Source organism: Glycine max, chromosome 2 (genome assembly GCF_000004515.6).
Source record: "Glycine max cultivar Williams 82 chromosome 2, Glycine_max_v4.0, whole genome shotgun sequence".
Lineage (NCBI taxonomy): Eukaryota > Viridiplantae > Streptophyta > Magnoliopsida > Fabales > Fabaceae > Glycine > Glycine max.
Window position 1 is genome coordinate 4,945,528 of NC_016089.4, and position 21,472 is coordinate 4,966,999.

General features: G+C 29.9%; 2 protein-coding genes across 2 annotated transcripts; both read right to left on the bottom strand.

Moving 5' to 3' along the window:
- Positions 1-2,752: 2,752 nt before the first annotated feature.
- On the bottom strand, positions 2,753-3,402 carry LOC100801665 (uncharacterized). Its single transcript, NM_001253981.2, has one exon. It carries the CDS (start codon positions 3,287-3,289, stop codon positions 2,936-2,938), a length of 354 nt encoding a protein of 117 aa, NP_001240910.1. The 5' UTR covers positions 3,290-3,402; the 3' UTR covers positions 2,753-2,935.
- Positions 3,403-5,786: 2,384 nt separating this feature from the next.
- On the bottom strand, positions 5,787-12,308 carry LOC100795978 (auxilin-like protein 1). The gene is made up of 8 exons (XM_003519845.5): positions 11,688-12,308; positions 7,662-11,046; positions 7,505-7,580; positions 7,304-7,398; positions 7,149-7,214; positions 6,970-7,059; positions 6,552-6,728; positions 5,787-6,149 (listed from the first exon to the last, which is right to left on the bottom strand). The coding sequence occupies exons 1-8, from the start codon at positions 12,083-12,085 to the stop codon at positions 6,114-6,116; spliced, it is 4,323 nt and encodes a 1,440-aa protein (XP_003519893.2). The 5' UTR covers positions 12,086-12,308; the 3' UTR covers positions 5,787-6,113.
- Positions 12,309-21,472: the final 9,164 nt, after the last annotated feature.

Genomic DNA, 21,472 nt, shown 5'->3' on the forward strand with positions numbered 1-21,472 from the left:
CAAAAATATTAAAATATTATAAAACTAAATTGTGAAAATTAATGACTCATTTTGAGTGATTGTGAGTTTTGACCTTTTTATTTCAAATGCAATTTTCTAAACAAAGCATGTTTAGTTAAAATAATTTTTAACTCAATTTTAAAATAATTTTAATTTCATTTTTAAAACTAAGAAAAAAGTATTTGTGAATTAGGATTTTAGTTTAAAAAAAATACTTACTACATTTGATAATGATGCTTCCCAATATCATCGTCACCATGTGATAATATATGCATCTTTGTTTAGGTCAAGTTTGGATAGCTAGTAGTTTGGTCCTTCTTGTTTTTTTATTCAATAATATAATATACTATCATGTTTTGAATGGTTACTATATACACGTGTGATTTGAAATTAAAGCTTCAATTGTGCAACTTATGTTGACTATTTATGTCGTCCCCACAATTAGAAAATTTATATTCAATTATCAAGTTGTGAAGTATGTATCCACTACTGCCTATTACCACGAAAAGACATATAGATTAATTTAACTCCATTCATGAAATTATTGTGATGGTATACATCTTATAAAGTACTTCAGAGGATATAATTGGTTCTTCATTTTTATTTGTTTTTTTTTAACAAGTATGGCTAAAGCACAAATATTTGGTTCTTCGACATGTACTGAAGTTTGTATTATATTTTTTTCAGTTTGTATTCTGTGTCGAGCAGGATTTAATGTTGATTATAATATTTATTTCATGTTAATTTAATTGATAATGTATACATGATCTAATATATTATACATTATCTTCTGATATTTAAGTTATATTGGTGTGAAACAAGATTGTCTTTAATAAAACATTTTTATGGTATCTTTCATAAAAATATAAAATTGATTTAATTCATGATATTATTAAGTAACTAATTTAAAATTATATTATAATAAATATATTTCATAAAATACTTTTAATATGTTTAAATTTATTATATATTGTAGTAAAAATAATTTAACAGTAAATAGTGATAAAAAATTTCTTATATGCAGTTATTAAAAAGAGTAAAAATATTTTTTTAATAAAGTATTAACTAATTAAATTTAAATAAATTTTTAGCATAGAAAACTCAACCTCATAATATGAATATTATTCAAAAAGATATTAATTTATGAAATTATTTTATAAAATTTATAATTACAATTAATTTTATAGGATTTCAAATTAAAAATAAAAATTGTTGAGTTTTTTTTATAGGAAACCGCATTAAATATTTGCAAAAAGAGTTTTCTCGCTCATAAAAGTATCAAGTAAAATTGTCTCTCATGAATAATACTTATAATCTTTACTCTCTGTTATAAAAAAATAATTTAATTTATGACATTGTTGAGTAATTAATTTGTAATAAGAATATATTTAATATATTAAAATTATTATATAAATAATAATTAGTAAAATTTTTGTATATGAAATTATTAAACATAAAGTTAATTTTTTTCTAATGAATATATAACTAATTAGATTTAAATTATTTTTTATTATTAAAATTTTAACCTCATAATAAGAATATTATTCAACAAAATATTTATTTGAGAATTATTTAAAATTATTTTATACAATTTATATGTAAAAAATGATTTTTTTATAAGATTTCAAAGTAATAATTAAAATATTATTGAATTTTTAGAATGCAATGGTTTTAAATAATCAAAGAAAGAATTTTGTCGTCTATAATCTTTAACAAGATTGTTTCCCATAGATGATACTTGTAATAAAAGATAAAAATTTCTCATTTTTAATGATGTTAAGCATGATTGGCTATTTTCCAGCAAAAAAAGAAAGCATGATTGTCTATTGTGAATAATATTTATAGTCTCTACATAAAAATAGAACCAATTTAATTTATGATAGTATTGATAAAGAATTTAAAATTATTTATAATAAATATTAATCAACACAATATTTATTTATGAAATAATTTAAATTTATTTTAATAATCTTTACGTAAAAATGTTTTTATGATTATATATACTAATATAAAATATAGAATATAATTTTTTATAATTAAAATAGATAAAACAGTAATAAAACTTAAATAAAATAATATTTATTATAAAAAAACTATTTGTAGGTAAAAAAAAAATAAAAAGAAAAAAAGTGAGAAAGAAAAGAGAAAAGGAGTTCGACAAGAGTTGTGTTTTTTCAGAAAATAGAAGACATAAAAATCCAAAAAAAGAAAAATAATTAATGTGAGATCTCCAAAACTTATAATAATTATATATATTTTTTCTTTTTTTTTATCTCTTTCTTATTTGGTGTCAATGGGTATATTGGGTTTCCATGTATATATTATTATTATTTTATAAGTTTGCGCGTCATCAAATTCCTTCAAATTTAAAAATAAATTTGCCTCTAAACAATTGATCCAACTAAAATAGGATCTAATGAAGCAGACAAGCATAACATAATTGAATCCATCAATTGCAAAATATCCTTTATTCCTCAAAATAGTTAAACACGCACATTTCAAATACATGGATTATTTTAGTGTATGCCAATATAATCACTAGTTATAATCAGTTGTACCTTACGACATCAGCTATGTGTTGTAATTTGCCCAAAATATTTATGAATTTTGATTTATCCAAAATAGAATAAAAAGAAGCTGTTATTAAAAACAAAATCATAATGAACTACCAATTCAGTGGGGAAAAAAAAGTCTGTTTATTAACTTCTTTAATTATATTACTAAAACCTATCGAAAAAGGGCAGATGAACTTTTGATGTTTGCAAATTATTCAAATGAATGATTAATTAATAGCAAAAGTAACCATACTCTACATCTTGTCAAAGTAATTGGACATAATTAAGAATCAAATAGTAGTAGTACTATATAAACTCTTAACGTATTAATATGCCAACAAATTAATTTTGCATTCAAACCCGAAGCAAACTTGCTATGATCATTTGTAATACATCACAGGTTTATTGGAATTCAAATCCCACATGCCTCCTTCCTTGAGGTACTCAAGATACCTTGCAAATTCAGGCCTTGCTGTTGTTTTCTTTTTCCTACGAAGAGCCAAGAAGCTGAGAAGTGGGTGACTCTTCTTGTCACTATTATTACCCTTCTTTGTGGGGTTTCTCTTTAGATTGATTTCTCCATAGGTGGAACCAAGAGCCATTTTTCTTGAAGAATTGGATCCCCAAGAAGGCAAACTTGTGCTCCTCTTGAACCCCTCATGCAAAAGTGCAGTGGTGGCAGATTCTTTGCCTAATCTTTCATACCCTCTCCGAGTAGTCATGGATCTAAACATGCTTGGATCTTGTTGTGTGAAGGAAAAGATTTTGATTGATGTATGATTCAGTGTGATTAAAGAGGTGAGAGCAAAAGGGTTGTGGAGATCGTAGATGAGATAACTTGGAGTATAGCACAACATAGTGTGGAGGGCTTTATATAATTGCATCTACGGGGTCAAGTTTGGTTGGCAAGTATAGTTTGGTCCTTCATGTGTTTTTTTAATTATTTAATAATGTATCATGTTTTGAATGGCTACTTCACCCGTGTGATTTGGAACCATTCAGTTTTTGCAAATTTTGTTGACTATTTCTGTTCTGCCGTCCCCACAATTATAAAATTTATATCCAATTATCAATCAAGTTGTGAAGTACTATATTTCCACTTCCACGAAGGTGCATAAAAAGTTCTCTCTCTTTCCGCTAATATTTGAAAAAGACATTTTTTTTGTATGCCAATCTTGATTTTCTTGGTCAAATTGTCCCTCGGCCATCACACCTAATAGTATATCCACCTTTTAAATTTGTAATGCCCGCAAAAAAAATTATGCCTTTAAACAATTTAATAATTGATGAGTAGACAATGTAATTAGTTTGAATGAGGCAAATAGTACTATAAAAATGTTAAATGAATTGGTCTTACTTTCTAACCGCCACTTTGTGTAAATTAATCTAAACAACTAATACTTGTTAATGTAGATTGTATGATTTCGTAATTGTTTTTTGTTTTTGCCTATAAAATATTTATGATGAACGTTTCAAGATCGAATCAGTCAAAAATAAATTTATCCTTGTTATGAGATTACGGAAACGGTGGTCTCATTTGATGAGGCAAAGTGGCACAACTGCTCAACGAACAAGCAATGCATTTAACAAAATTGAACCTTTTACAACTCCAGCTGCTGTTACACGTCCTGTGTCCAAAGCAGACTTTGTTTTGAACGATGTTAAAAGCCTTTTTTAACTGATGTTAAAGGTCTTTTTAATAGTAGTGGAGCTTGTGTGCTACAGAAATTAGACTAGTATATATACTGAAAATTATTTTTTTTTTTTATAAAAAAACTGATTGTTTTCCATTTCGTTTCCTATTTTCTTCTCATGAGTTAAACAAGTCTTCCCACCTCAGTTAAAAATTATTCTCCTCCCATTGACTACGTACAATTTCTCCTCTCCTATCCCCTCTCATTCTTTAAACAACACAGTGCACGACTTCAATTCATATATATCCTATACAAGAACAAGTCTTTCACCCTTTAACATTTCTATTAAATTATTTTCCAAAGATGTTATCATGAGAAATAATCTCTCTCTTCATCACTATTTTTGGCCTAGAATATCATATATATATATATATATGGTCTTATTTTAAAATTAATTAAAAACTATATCTATTTAATAAAAAATTCACTATTTCAAAAAAATTAAAATAAATTTTAATTTTGATGATAAATGCATTTTAAAATTACTACATATTAATATTACATCAACCATAAACAATATAAACAATCAAAATTAATTATTATATTGTATTATAATTCATATATTTCTAGGATTTGTTTTTAATTTATACTTTTCATATAGGAAAAATAGTTTTCAAAGTGAAAAATAAATGTTTGATAATGTTTTCCCTTACTTCATATTTATTATATGAGTGATAAACTATGTAAGTGAAATTACTCACGTCATCATTATGATTATGTGCTATAAAATTATATCTTTAATAATTTTATATTTAAGTTAATTATTTTATATTTTTTTGTTTTTATCTTATTTAAATATTAATAAATATGAAATATATAGTTTATAAAAAAATATTTGATAATTTAATTTAATAAGCTATAATATTTAATATATTTTATTTTATAATGATAAACTCATGAAAAAATTGATAATTAATGTGCTTAGTTTAAAAAAAATGCTCATAATACTTAAAAACTCTTTTCAGAATGAATTTTTGTAATACATTGTAAATTAATAACATTTTTTAAAAATATTTTTATGTATTTAAATTATCTTATATTTAAATAAACACGTGAGATAAGAAGAATATATGTGCAATGCAAAGGTTTGATAAATTTTAATTTGAATAATTATAAATTCATATATTTTTTTAATTTATATATCTTGTATATGTATTATATCAATATTGTTATCTTGAGACACAACAAATTATGATTGTTTTCAATAGGCTTAATAAGATAATATATGCTCAATTAAAAATATAATTAATCTTTTGATTCAATTTTAATGTAATTTTATTTAATATAATACTAAACATTTTAAAAACGTAATAATTTTATTTATTTATATTATTTTAAAAAATATTAAATATAAATAATACTAAATACTCACAAAAAATTATAATTTAATCAGATGTGTATCCCACTAGTATATTATTAAAGTATTAAAATAATTACTCATCAAGGTCAAACCAAAGCTTACTGACCTGTTGTAGGGAAATCATATCTTACTAGTTATAACACGAATCTAAAGAATGATCAAGGGTGAAATCATATCTTACTAAACTTAGCTGAAATCCATAAGCATTCCATAGTGTTTTATATTCTTAAAATAAATTATGATCTAAGATTTATAACACGAATTCCAAAAGTTTGTTGGCCATATAAATGCAAGCCCCTATATGCTTTTGTTTGTATGTATTTACTTTTTAATTTTTGCTATAGGTAGGATGAATACTTACATACAAATAGTTAGGGAGGGAATAATAATACTACAGAACGCGGAAAATGATAAAAATAACGAGGTATAAGCAGGATCCCACATTGCTAGGGAAGGGAGCTGCTCTCTTGCAAAGGGACATGTTCAAAAACAGAACAGTGTGTGCTATCGCTCTTCTGAGTTGAATTTGTTCCAAGCTTCCTGGATATTGAAAAGGAGGCAAAGAAAGGAAAACAAAGAAAGACAAAATGAGAGGTCGATCATAATAATCAATTAATAAAGTCCAAGGACTAAGATGCTCCATCGAACTTGGATAGATCAACTTGCCAAGTAAGAAACAAAGAACAGAAGAGTGAACATTTATTGACATTCAAGCTTGGGGTAGGAAGTTTGGTAAAAGGTGCCAGATACCAACCTCACCAAGCACATGAGCATTTATCAGCATGCTTGTGTATTTGCATACTTTCATGTGCTAACGTGTAAGTGATGTGCATGTGACTTGATAGATTTTAGTTATGCAACATTATTATGGTTTGCTCTGACAAATCCTCCTTTGCAGATGGTTCAAAATAAATCAACTGAAAGATGGCATGCATGACATACCTTTAGGAGATCAAAGACCTTCTCACATATGTATTTGTTTTGAATACTCGCTCCGCGTTGCTGTAACTTGTCAGGATGGACACAAAGGGTGGCCTTCCTATAAGCCTTCTTTACAGCAGCAGAAGTAATGACGTCCGTGAGTGGGATTGGCTGCCACCCACTATCAGGCCCAAGAATCTGACAAAATGAAAAAATTAGATAAGGAACAGCAAATAGAGTTTTGTTATGAGGATAAGCATATGTTCCTAATAGGGGGAAAAAGGATGATATAAGGAAGTTAAGCCACCAATTTAGTCTCATCTGTTTGAGACTTGTTTAGTGGACCTTCAAATGTCACCCTTACAGTGTTGAGTAAAAAGAAATTACAGCTAAGAGAAGAAAGGAGTGACATGTGTTATTTCAGAATACAAAAACCTACATATTGCAAGGTTGAAAGTAATGCACGCAGGTTTCCTTCTTTTCCACTTGACCACCTCCGGACTTCAGTATCCAGAGTTTCTGCTAATCTCTGCAAAGAGTAACAGACTGGAGTAATCAACAAAAGTGGAAACAACAATTCAGAAGCTAAAAAGAGCAACTGTTTGGATATAAGCTCACATTTCTCTCAGCTTGCTCCTTCTGAGCTACAAGGTCACGCATGTTCTTTTCTTCCAAAGCTTTTGCCTTACATTCACACAAAACTCATGGTCAATCTCATTTATTTTATATGTACAATTTATGCATGATTAACATAACAAGGTTGAAGAACTTACTGCACGCTCAGCTGTTCGGCGATACCTCTCCAGTCTAGCTCTACACCTCTGAGCTGATTCGCCTTCTCGTTCTGATCTTTCAGAAAAAGAGGAAGCTACAGTAGAGGATAATGCCTGGTTAGGATTATATCAAGTCGAAGCAGTAAAATGTTGATTGAAATTTTATATTGAAGTACTGCAGGGGTTTCACACATCACATACCACCATAAACTGAGGAATATGGATATCTGGAATGAGTGAAGGAGGTAGAGTTCTGACAACGTGGATCCAGCATATCCTGCCATGCAATTATTATAAATTCAGTAGGCAATTATGCAATTGATCACTTGCATATTTAAGTGGATCTGTGTATACTTACTGAGGATGAAGAGCCCTGTGTTCCACCATTTCTGAAAGAAACACTAAATTTGTCAGAGACAGATCTCTCTAATCGTTCTCTGGACTCGAATGCAGCTCTATCAACCTTTACTTTTTCCATTGCACGCTCTCGAGCCTCAGCAGTTGCTCTTTCTACAGCAGTTCGCTCTGCTTTCAATCTGGCTTCTGCAGCTGCCTTATCAGCATATGTTTTGTCCCTGGCCTCAGCACATGCCTTTTCAAGTCTTTCTCTGGCCTCAGCCAGTGCTCTTTGTCGAGCTTCTGCAGTTGCTCTCTCAAATGCAGCCCTTTCTGCTCTCTCACGAGCATCCGCAAATGTTCTATCACGAGCCTCCAAAGTTGCTTTATCAACTGCTATTCTATCTTTTTCTCTTTCCCTTTCCCTCTCAGCCTCCAGCATTGCTCTGTCAACAGCCATTCTGTCTTTCTGTCTTTCCCTTTCTCTCTCCATCTCCTCTTCTATCTTTCTGAGACGGTCTTTTTCCAACTCTCTTTCTCTTCTTATCCTCTCACCATCTTTGTCAACTGAGGCAGAAGTTTCATCAAGAATTTTCTCTTTGCTTCTGGTGGAATGTGATACATGAGACCTTTGAGAAGGTTTCTGGATATTTACCGGGTCTTGCACTGTAGCAGGTTCAGCAGCTATTGTGTTCCTTCTGTAATCGCCATTTGTTACAATTTTCCTCTCTCTACTTTGAGGATCAAATTCCATTTGAGGGGCTGTCTTAGTTTTCTCAGTCCTTGTCATTTCACAACTAATACTATGCTCATCACCATCAACATTTGTTGCAGTGGAAGCCGCCTTTCCTGAATGCTCTGCTTCTCCTTGGGACATTTCTGAAGCTCCTTTTTTCCCTTTATCCTTTAGATTTTCCACACACACCTCTTCCAATTTCTTTCCACCAACTATGCAGTCACTTCCTGTCTTTTCAATTTCCTGGTCAGAAATAGGGTCTTGACATACCTCTGGTTTTCGAATATTTTCTTCATGAATGGAGGATGACTGAGCTGCCAGAAGATTTTCATCACTCTCTGTTTTCCATGCCTCATTGGTTTCTTTTGAAAAACTCATGTTTATCCCTTCTCCACCTTCCATTTGTTCCAAAGGTTTGTCCAATCCCTTATCTTTTTCATTCTTATCAGCATCTTTGAGCATCCTCTCAGATTGCTTGGAGTGACTATCCTCATGTGATATAGCCACAATTACTTCCCTGTCAAATGCTTGGTTTGATGGGCTCTCTATTTCTTTCTTCCTCTGAGCCTCATTTCCACTATACATTTCTAGCTCTGGAGCTTGTTTCAGAACTTTCTGAACCCCTTTGCTATCAATCACATCTTTTAGTCTATTTCCTTTTCTATACCCATCATAATTCTCACCAAGTTTTTCTTTGCCTTGATCTCTTTCATATGCCTCATTTTCCCCCTGCTGGAAAGGCACTCTAGTTATTTTCTCATTCATTTCCAGTTCAAAGTCTTGTTGAACTCCCTTTTCATACTGTACCTGCTCAGGAGCATGCTTTAAGCCTTCATCATTTTCTTCCAATTTAAAAGAACCTTTAAGACTTTTCTCAATTTCTTCATTTTCACATGTCTCTTTCAGTTCCTTCTTGTTCTGAAACTGTTTATCTTGTTCAAGGATGACTATATTTTCTCTTTTGCCAGTCATATTTTCCTCAGGACTATCCAGATTAAAGGTCTCATTTGATCTTTCAAATTTTTCCAGCATCACAGAACCTTTCACCCTTTGCTCAACCTCTGCAACTCCAAGAGCAAAAGCTTCTCTTTGAATTTTTCCATTTTCTTTCATCTTAGACTGCTTGAGCTTTCTCAAACTCAGTTGTTGCTGTTCATCCTCTTTGAGTTTTTTCTCATTTTCAATATGTTTTGTGCTCTGCTGAACTTCATTTAGCAGTTGTCTATCAACCTTTTTTGGTTTCTCACCCTCCACTCGTTTAAGCTCCCTGCATTGTGTCTCGGGCATGTCTTTTAAGCTTCCTGATTGGTCAACTTTAGGTACTTTCTTGTCAGTTTTTCCATGCGAGCGAACAATTCTTGCCTTCTCACTCATTTCAAGCTCAAAGATATCCACCATTTCCTCATTCTTCACATTTTCTCTCTGCCTGCATTCCTCATTAGATGATTTAGATTTCTTAATGATTTTTCCCTGTTCATAAGCCCCATTTCCTGCTTTAGATTTCTTCTTGCTTTCCTCAATGTTAAATGCTTCTCTTTCTTTCTTGCCATGCTCATGTATTCTGGTATCTTGTACCAAACTCTTTGTACTACTATGATTTATGGGCTGAATTAACTTTCCAGATTCTTCTGTTCCCACCAATTCAAAAAATTCAGTTGCTTCTTTCCATGTCCCAACTCCAGTACTTCTATCTGATTCTTGAGATGACCTGGATTCCTTGATGTGCTTTTCCTCAAACATTTGTAGAAGTCTTTCCTCTTCTAACGATTCAAGAGTTTCTGGGGCAGCCTTCCTAGTTTTCTGCCTTTCATCTGTGGCAGAAACTTTATTTTTGCCAATTCTCTGATCACAAGTCGCCTGCATTCCCTCGTCATTCAAACTATTAAATCTAGTTATATTCACACTCACCTTTGCTTCATTATTTTTTACATCATAACTTGAATGTACATTGCTTTGGAAAACCCCTTTCTTCCTCTCCTTTAATTCTTTGGCACTCCTAGGTTTTGCTTCCGGTCTGTGCATGACTTCTTTGACAGCAGCAGCAGATGAATTCATATCAACCTCCACATCAAGGAAGGGTGGCGAAGTGTCACCTAGAGTCTCTTCAGAATCAACCCACTCATTGTTTGAATGAAATCTACTAGTGAGCTCCTGTATTGCATCCAATGCAGGTGGTGGCCGAGAAGGGGGTGGCACTTGAGAGGCTAGAGTTCTGAGGCTGATGTCAGACACAGTTACGAATGTCTCACTGGAATGAGAACCATTTCTGTTGCATCCGTCATGCCAATCAAGATCACCACCAAGAACCAGTTCACCAGAATTAAAACTACCCGGTTGGGAATCCATTTTTCTCAGATGGTTTCTCTTTGTCTGCCTTGCATTATATTCCATGTCAAGGTCAACATCATCAACGACCTGTAAGGAAGGATCAGTCCTATGAAAGTGTGTGGTTTCATCAAATACATGAGTGAATTCAAGATCAGCACGCAGCTGACTTATATGACTTTTCCCCTTCGATATATCTTCATTGCTTGTACCATCAACCTTATGATACGAAATGTTGAACTCCGTACTTCCATCAAAAGGCCGCAAATGATCTCCATTTGACATACCTTGATTATTTCCAAAAAGCTCCAAGTCTCCAGAAAATGAGTGAGTTTCCACCGGTGACCTACAGATTATGAAAGAACACAATTACATCATTGCAATAATCGAATTCCAATCTCAGTAAATTTAAATATATATAGAAACCAAAGATCAAATAATAGGTATAAAGAAAACAAAATCACGCAACGAAGAACTTCTACAAGCACGCACAAAAATATTGAAAAGCAGACAAAAAGCATTTGGCATATACAAAAAAAAGTCCATATACCAAATATATCTGAAAATCCAAAGAATTCACCGTTTAATCGACGAAACCATAATTACCATTTACCATCCCTGTTTTAGTCAGGGGAGGGGAGTAAGATTAAAACTTAAAAAAAAAAGAAAAAACGCAGCATCTTCAAATTTTTCTGTAAAAAGAAAAAGGAATTTTATCAGAGAAATAAACCATCGAATATTTGAATTGAACAATAACTCTAGTTCTTATGAAATAACCAGAAGCAGAACCATAGTTCCCGTTACTTCTAAGAAAATCTTCGCTTCAACGGCGAAACTAAAATCACACACTAACACTAAACTGCAAAAACTTAAAAAACTCAAAAATAAAAACAAGTTCGATACACTAACGGATCATGCATTTAATCAAACATTCAGAACCAGACGGTAAAGTGTAAACATTAAGAGCACGATCGCATTCATTCATACCAGTCTTCTTCTTCTTCATCATCATCATCATCTTCTTCTTCGGAGACACCGTGGCGAAACAAGTCTTCATAGGAGAGCCAAAAGTCGAGGCCGTCGAAGCCACGGAAGATTTCGGAGTAGTCGCGCGCGGCGTTTCGGAAGTCGAAGAAGACCTCGCCGGCGGCGTCGAGCGCCGGAAGATCCAGCACCGGAATGGCGGAGGCGCGCGGCTCGTGGAAGCTGGCGAAAATCTCGCCGTAGTCCTCGAAGCACGGCGAGAGGGAGTGGTGGTGGCCGCCGGCGGTGAACTTCGCCGCTCCGCCGTAGACGTGGTCGTATAGAGTTTCGGCTGGGAAACCGCCGGTGCCGGCGGTGATTTTCTTGTCTGGAGGTTGCCGAGAATGCGCCACGCTTTCCATGAGAAGTAACGTTAGGGTTGTTGTGTTGTTGTTCTTACGCTTTGTCTCTATTCGCTCGCTTCTTTTTTTTTGCTTCGTTTGTTTTTTTGGTTTCTCTCTCTTGCGCGTTCTGGCTCTGTGTGAGTGCAGACTCTGTTCGGCGTCAGAGGAGGAGGACGACGAAACGAGAAAAAATGAGTGATGAAATTGAAAACGAATGGGAAAAGGTAATGACGCGAAATGACCAAACCAGCCTTTCTTTTTTTGGTAATAAATTTGGTCTCCATTATTTCAACCAGCATAATCGAACTTAGAAATGATAACACTCCACTTTTTTTAGCCATATTTCTTTTTTCTGTATAGCACATGTATATTCAAGGACTCCAATCCCAAAATATCTCTTAAGTTAAAATAATCTTATATTAGTTAATTTATGCATTTGATGGTTTTTAACCATATTATTAGTTATTAATATGAATTATTTATTGCATTTTCAATAAATAATCTCAACTAATAAGTTAGATATATTTTTCCTTCACTCACTTTTTTTAGTTACAAGATTCAAATTTAATATTTTGTTTCAGTTTTAGCTAAACCATTAACTTGTTAAAAATATAGTATTCTCTTTAACACACTTTATTAAGAATTGAAATTTAATAAAAAAATACAAAAAATTATAAATTTTACTTTTTATTTAATAAATTCACTCAATTTTATAATTTATAATAGTAGTAAATTTTAATCAACAATAAAACGTGTGTTACACAGTATATTGTCAATACTTTTCTAAGACTAAAATAATGCATGTACTTTATAGTTTATAACTTTATATTATTAGTATATGTTATTTAATCACAAATGATTAATGATGAATTTTTTTTGTATAATGACTATAAATAAAAGTTAATTATTTTTTTCCAATCCACTAGTCATCAGAGAATTAAACTTTATTTTGATTGTTCATTAGCTTTACCTCTAATATTAGATTAGATATGCTGATATGGCAGCAAAATATTTAGGTAGACACAATAGTGTCGTATTAGTAGTTTTATTAAATATTGGACCACAATGTTATAATTAAAATAGTAAGAGACTTAATTATAAAAAAATAGTAAGAGACTTTCTAAAAAGAAAATAATATAAATAAAAAGGAGTTAATTTGAGGGGGAAAATGTGCGAAATCAAATGAAAAAAAAAAAAGATAGAGGACCGAGACTAAAATTACAATTACAGCATTAAAAAAATTACAGTTATTAATTAATTTTAAACAAAAAAAAAAAGTTATGCGATGGTGCATCCGCAGGGATATTTTTTCGTTTTCTTTGGTCCCAAAATTAAAATAAAGTAACTGATTGGAATAATTAAAATACGGAAATGTAAGTGGTTTGCGTTAACAACGCGGGAAAGATGAAGAGTTGTTAAGGTTAACGTTAGTAAGATGGAGACATGCTTCGCTACTTTAACGCATAAAAGATCTTCTAACATCGCAGATAAATATATATTAATTTAAAAGAAGAATACAGTGATTTTTTTTAATTTTTTGTTTTTGGTTTACTTTAGACCTTATTTCAGTCACTTTTGTTTAAAACGATGTATAATCAGTATATAATAAAAATGATTTTAATAAAACTCTTTGCACACCTGGATATCGACTATTTAAGAAAGTGTTTTGATTGAAGTTTGAATACAATATTTTCATCGTATGTTAAAAAAATTGGAAAAGGTTTATGTTAATTATGTTATCACCATGAAATCCTTCGGCATATTTTTAACCAGTAAGTATTTCAAGCAACGCATGGATATGATTATAAAAATCTAAAAAAATAAATTAAGAATATTAAATAAAATTAATTTTATTGATCAATAATTATTTTAACGATGATAGATATAAATATATATATATATATATATATATATATATATAGAGAGAGAGAGAGAGAGAGAGAGAGATTTAGGTCAAATATATAGATATTTAAAACTTTTAAATTTTTAAATTCTCAAGTTTTTCTAATTAATAAAAATGTATATTTAGGATTTACAAATCACCATTCTTTCATATTTAATTTTGATTAAAGAAAATTAAATATTTATTAATGGAATTACATAAAGTTAAAATCTCTAAGAAAGAAACCAATGCTATTAATTTGATTTGATTTAGTGTAAAAATTTATGACACGTATCAAAACATAAGAAGACACTTGACTTTAGGAGAAGAGTATGATAAAGTTTTATTATGAAGATGAAGAATGAGCTCTTAAATTTAATGTATAAATAAATATAAATTTCATAACAAAAACTCAAACAAACAACCCTAAAATCCTTGGCAGAATAAATTTTTGATCAGATTTTACACGTTGAATTTTGTATAGTTCATAAAATCGAATAAATGAATATTAGTACCAGATTATTTCAATTTTCTACAGACAAGTGCTGTGGTGTTTGTTGTATTATTTTGGTGGGAATCTAGGGGACCTTTTGTTTTTGCTACAAAACAAAACCGAGAGACCTTTGAAGCATAGAGACAAAGGTGACGCACTGATCCAACGTAGGACTGTAGGAGTCAGATTTCTTGTGTCTAATCTAAACTATACTCAGTTGAAAGATCCTCAGTACAATGCTACTCGTCTTTAATATATTTTTTTAATTGCTACGAACTGAATTTCCTAAAATTTTGGGAATGGATAATACGATTATTATTTGAATTTTAAATTAAAAAATCATATATTTTGAAAATAAACACATTCAGGACTAACTTTTCTGACACACTTTAGTTATCTTTAATATTTTTCACAATAAAGTAAAAAAAAAGTTTTATAGATAAACAATATAAAATAATTTTATATTATCATATAGTATAATAAATTTATTAATTTTTATAATAATCATTTTAAAAATCATAATAATAGTTATTTATTATTGATTGATGGCTATCAAAAATTTTACATCAACCATATATAAGTATAAAACAATAATTTATATCCCATGTTCCTGGTAAATTGTCGTGAGAGTTGTTTGAGGTTGCTATATCGCTGTGTTCTATGCACCATGGGGTTTATTTTATTTATCTACTACGCACTATGGCAATACATGGTTCAAAATTCAAATGTTGACTCAGAGATCATTGTCCATTGGAGTTGTATACGAAATAATTTATACATCAGTGAGCTTTTAGGTGTATTGTAAGTTTAATTTCATTTGATTTAGATACCCTCAAAGTAAAGCGAAGGTTAACACATTAGGTATATGATGTTTACAGCCTTAAAAAATGAATTGAGATTCCAGTTTGCTTTCTTTGTGAGATATACATTCCAAAAAAAATCACTCCTTCAAAGAACTTTCATTAATACGAAACTCTTGACGTTTGGTTAATGTTAGAAAAATCAACTTTTCCGGAGTCTTATGTTTTACATGTGCAACACCAAATTAATTAATTCCCAAAATGTGATCCACACATATGTTGGCACAAATAATATGCACAAAAGTTTAATCCAGAAATGCACCCAAATGCATCACATAGTAGTAAAAAAAATGCTATATAGGCACACTAATACGCAGTACATATGTAGGTTAGGACCAGCAAATGGAGTCCCAAATTGCACCCAAATGTAAAACAACACCAATGTGCACCAAAATGTAACACTACTATGTAGTAGTCCCAAATGCAGAACATGTGCAGCACCAATATACACTAAATGCAAATTAATATGCACCAAAATGTTGTATATTTACATTAATATACAGCACTAATACACCAAAGTGCAGTCCCACGATGAACCAAAACCATAAATTAGTCATATGCAAAATTATAAACTGGACCTATGTCTTTCCACACACACATGACACACCCCACCCCCAACCCCCATTCTAGCGGTATTACGCCTACAACTACCTCTATGGTGAAGTTGAAAGTATGTAAATATACACATGTTCATAATAACTTTTTTTTTCTTCTAAGTAAGTAGAGTTTACTAGTGTTTTCTGGCTTGGTTTTGGCACCTCTTGTGCTCAAAATGAGTGTTATTAATAATATTTTCATCTTTTTCCTTTGAGAAAAAAAGTAGAGTTTACTAGATAAATTATACAGAATTAATTTCTTTAATAAAAGTTCACACAGTGATATACACATTCCCGTATAAATACATGTAGCACACCAAAATGAAAATTTAGTTTTCTACTCTACCTGTTTCGCTATTACAGATTCACAGTTGTAATCCATTCTGTTATTGAGTAATTATTTTATTGAATTACTATCACTTTCCACTAAAGAATCACAGTCACATCAGCATACAACAAAAGAATTACTATCACTATCCAATATTCGATTCATCTTGTTTTCAGCAGCTATAGAATGAATGCTACGTCGGCAAAAGTAGTTGTTGAGATGACACTATGATCATATATATGGAATAAAGTTTTAATTCATAATCTTATTGAAACAGTTTTGATCCATAGAATAGAGCCAGTACATCAGATATCATGATAAACTCACATTTTCTGCCAATCATTATCCGAAATGGCATTTTTAAAATAAAATTTTAGAAAAGAAAAAAATGTTTGGCCTTAATAATATATCTTCCCGAAGTCACGCCCAACCAATATAAAACAGGAAAATATGCCTGAGAAGAAGTATCCTAAAAAGGCTATAAAAGTATATTCAATGAAAACTTGAGTAACAAGTTTAAAAAATTATATAAAATGATCTATGTACATCTAATACGCACACGCGCGCATGCGCCATGATCGTAGAACAAAGATTATGTTTATTACTTCATAAAAAAAGAAAATCATTATGATTATTCCCATAATACATTAGAATTCAACTACATAATTAGTGGTACAGATATATTATCTTGAAAAAAATGACACACCACAAATATGTTTCGTATACTCAATTAATCGCGTAAGCACAAAACAGGGATACCACTCAGCAAAAAAAAACAAAAACAAAATAAAACAGCTAGGGATACAAAAATGAAAACGACTTTTGATTTTTGAATATTATAATCTTATATCTCGCCCTTTGGGTCAGTTTTTTTAATTTTTTTTAGATAAGTATTATTCACAGAAGAAAATTCTCTTTAAGTTGAATAAAATTATAATATAGGATAAAAAAATTTCTTCCAGTTATTTAGTGCAATTGCACATCAAGATTCAAACTCAAGATCATTTGTGAAGTAAAAATAATTTTACATTCTTTAATTCATGTGTTTGATATAATAACTTTGATCACTTCTAACTCAGTTCCAAAATTTGATTCATTAATAAGGATTATTTTTTATTTATACATTATTTTGAACATATTATTTTTTCTTGATATCTTGAGAGTGAAATTTACATAAAACATATACATGTGATTTAATGATGACATGATAATAAATAATACAACGGATAAACCTAACAATACCTATTAAGATAGGTTTTTGAAACTATCTTGTAATTTGAGTATTAGTCTATCTCGATTTTAAAAGCTAACACATGAATTAAGTGTTGTAGTTTTTAGAGACATGATTTACATGCATGTATTGTTGGGGAAAAAAATTATTTAAAATTATTTTAATATGTGTGCTATTTCAATAATAGAATTTTTTTTTCTTTTTTGGGAAATTGATTGTAAAAATATAAAAAAAAACTTGAGTGTTTTCTTATAAAGTATTATATTCCTGTTTTATACTATTCGATCAGCGTGAAAATAATTCTTCTTTTTTTAACAAATATTTTATTTTTCTTTTTTATTATTTTATTGTGAAGATAAATACATTTTTTGGATAAAATATTTAAATATAATTTATTTCTATTTTTTAATAAAGTTTCTTTGTATATAATCCGTTATTTCTGTTTTAAATACTATAAATGGTTGCATTTGCAATCAAATTACATAATTAACCTTTTCTTTATATTTTTTTACAAATGATTTCAAAATTTAAATTTATTCAATAATCTTTGTCAATACAAGACTCTGATAGCTTAAACATTCAGATATAGTAATAAATATTCTCTTTTCTTATTATCATTGTTTTTTGTATCCTTGAGTGCATGGGTTCAAATATGTCTTTGTGTAAAACTTGAAAAAGCAAACCAAATATCTGAAAATAAACCTTGATGAGATGTGAGATGATATTAGTAATATTAACCCTTTAAAAAATGTTTAATTTATCTTTTATAAATATATTTTCTATTAACATGCTTTTGAATCATTTTAAAGAACACGCAATTATAAATATTTTATATAAAATTAATATATATATATATATATTGTTTGGATGAATTTTAATTTTTTAATTATTTTTTCCTATTAGGTAAGTCTACTTCTATGCACGTTACCCTCTAATTATATATGTTATTTTAATCATATGATTAGTCAATCTCTAACATAAAAAAAAGATTCGTTAATTTTATCACTAATTAAAATTAAGAGCGAAGGACGAAAATGAAAGCAATTTTCTAAGGAACCTTTTATTTTTCAGTTGGATATATAATTTAAGATAAGACAATGAACATATTAAATGTGAGAAATGAAATGGTAGAGGGTGCACGCAGCTTGAGCTGGCAATATATCGATGGAAGCTGGTGGATGGTGAGGTTTGGCAATCTTTCTAACAAAATACATCGTAAATAATGGAATTGACATGCATCATATCCATATTGGGGTAGGTATATCAATATCACCTTGAGAAGGTTCTGATAGTGATAGTGATTTACAGCATTAAATTTGAAGGCTAACTGTCTCCAATAGATGTTAAAAGCTGTAGCCATTGCTGAGTGGACGAGAATTAGGGACCCCACTAGCTGAATTAATGGTTGCTTTCAGATCAATGTTGATTTGAACTAGGGACTTGCAATGAGTGAGGTAAATACTAAATAGCTAATAGAGATCAGAGATAATTTTACTTGCTAAAAGTAAAATATAATCCATGGCATTAATCATTCTAGCTGTTCACACATCTTTATATTGCCTATCTGAATTTTATATTTGGTAGTATGCTTATCCAAATTTCAAATTTGGTTACAAAACATCCATCATGATTTTAGTGCATGAATTCAAAAGGAAAAGAACGCGTTTCTTCGGTTGCAATATACTAATATTTAATGAAAGATTTCAGCATGGCATGTTTTCTTGCTCCGGGGATTTTAATAATCTGAGATGAAACATCATGCACTTTTTCCCTGCTGCCTAACACATATATATAGGCACATTATTTATTTTTATATATATGTGGGTGCATGTTTTTCAATTAATTAAATTATCATGAAACAGTCAAACATTGCCGGTTGCTGAAGAATTCTTCAACATATAAGTAGGTATAATACCATTACTTGTGTTATACTATATATGTTTCTTACCCTATATTAATTAATAGATATCTTTCCAAGATATGGCAAGCACTAAACGCAATTAGTGGTTTTTGTCATACATGAATCTTGAGTTTGAGAATACAATCATATGTTTAAACGTTATGGAATTAGGCTAACGATCGAGATTATTAACATTGTGTCTCTCATTATTAACTAAAGTTCATAAAGTTCTTTAATGTAAAAAAAAAGTTTATAAAGCTTTATCATGTTTAAGTTTAATAATATAATTTTAAGGACTTTTGTAGTTTTTTATGTGTCCTTAGAAATTATTTTACGTAAATTAGGAATGTCATTGACTAAAATTACTAAACTATTTTATAAAATAAGAAAATCGAAAAAATAATAAAATAATACTGATACTCATCAATATAAAAATGCACACTACAAAAAAAAATACTATGCTTGGAGCTTGGAAGAGACAATGATGGAGCACAAGTACACTAAAAAGAATGAACCTGGTCTTGGGAATCTCAAATTCTGAATACAATTTAATATTAAGTTTATAGTATGTATAATTTTTTTCGTGGATTGATCAGCCAAATAACATTGAGGTGTCTTCTTTAAATCTTATCGTCACTTTCGTGTTTGCCTCCCAATAACCTGTCAAGGCACGAGGCATCAACAATCAACCACCATATAATAAGCTACCCACTTCCACAATTTCATATGCAATATTTTATATAAATTATTATATGCAAAATTGTACATGTTTTTGTTTTATCAAATTTATTTGAGTTTTTAAATAAATATATAATTTAATAACCATAAAATACTTTTATCTTCTTAAATATTATATAAGCAACTTTCTGCACTTATTCTTAGTTCTGTGCTTTAAAAATTAAAACGAATTCTTTAATAATTTCATGTTCCTAAGATTCAAAGGGTTCTTCTTTCTAGTAACTAAAACAGATTCAAAGATGTTAAGCTTATGTAAGAAAAGAAAAGAGAACTAAAGAAAAGTAAGATTCAAATCTAACCAAAACGGTTTCAATGTTTTTTCACTGGTGACCAATCACATTCCAGTGAGCTTTCCGTCCTTGTGGTTGTTCCGACATTTTGGATGAACGAGAGTATCTCTTATTATCTTCAGTCGAAAACTAAAACTTAATCTTTCAAAATATTAAAATTTATTTGAGAGATTAATATATTTTAATATATTTTTTCATCATAATCATAAAAAATTAAACTTATAAATAATTATATATCTAAGATATAAAATTATTTATCAATTATATCATATGAAATTAATGATTATTCTGTCATTTAAGTCAAATGATTTTTTTCACTGTTTGTTTAAGAAGATTTGAATTCAAGAAATCATAGAAGATAATAGGGTCCACTTGATGGTTGATACCATATAACCAAAAATCCAAAGAAAAAGGAGGGGATTAGTGGGTCCTTGTGTCCTCTACTTTAATATTGAGTCACGTATACCAAAGCTCGTATTCGCAGACTCATCATGCTGCCACTTACTACTACTCAATTTCTTTGTTTCATACTACTCAATTTCTTTTTGTTTAATAATGTGAGTATTAATCATACTACCACCACTCCTATCCATATAAGAAAACGTTATACGTACACAAAAATCTTAGTCATAATCTTATACATATAAAGAAAATCTTCTAATAATCAATTATGTCGTTTGTTTTTATATTGCTGCCCAACTTATACAAGTTATTGATCAAATTATGAGGACTTTCAGGCCTTCTTAACGTCAATTACCTTACTATGTATATTTAAATTAACAAAAGGTTAAGTCTAGAGTGAATTATAATTAATTATGAAAATCGATATTTATAATATTTGTAAATTCTAGATTATTCTCTTTGGTTAAGCTGTTTTTCTAAAAAAAGAATTGTCTATATATAAGATATGACATTATTTTTAAAGAAATTGTCTGTCAGAAATGACATATAAATAATACAAGTTTGGCTGGTAACTTTATTGCAGATCCTGGACTCGGGTTGATGCTTATAAACTATGTGAAGTTGTGAACTATGACTACAAGTTCTGTTTTACACCTTTCAAATAATGTAATACGTGCAAAACCTT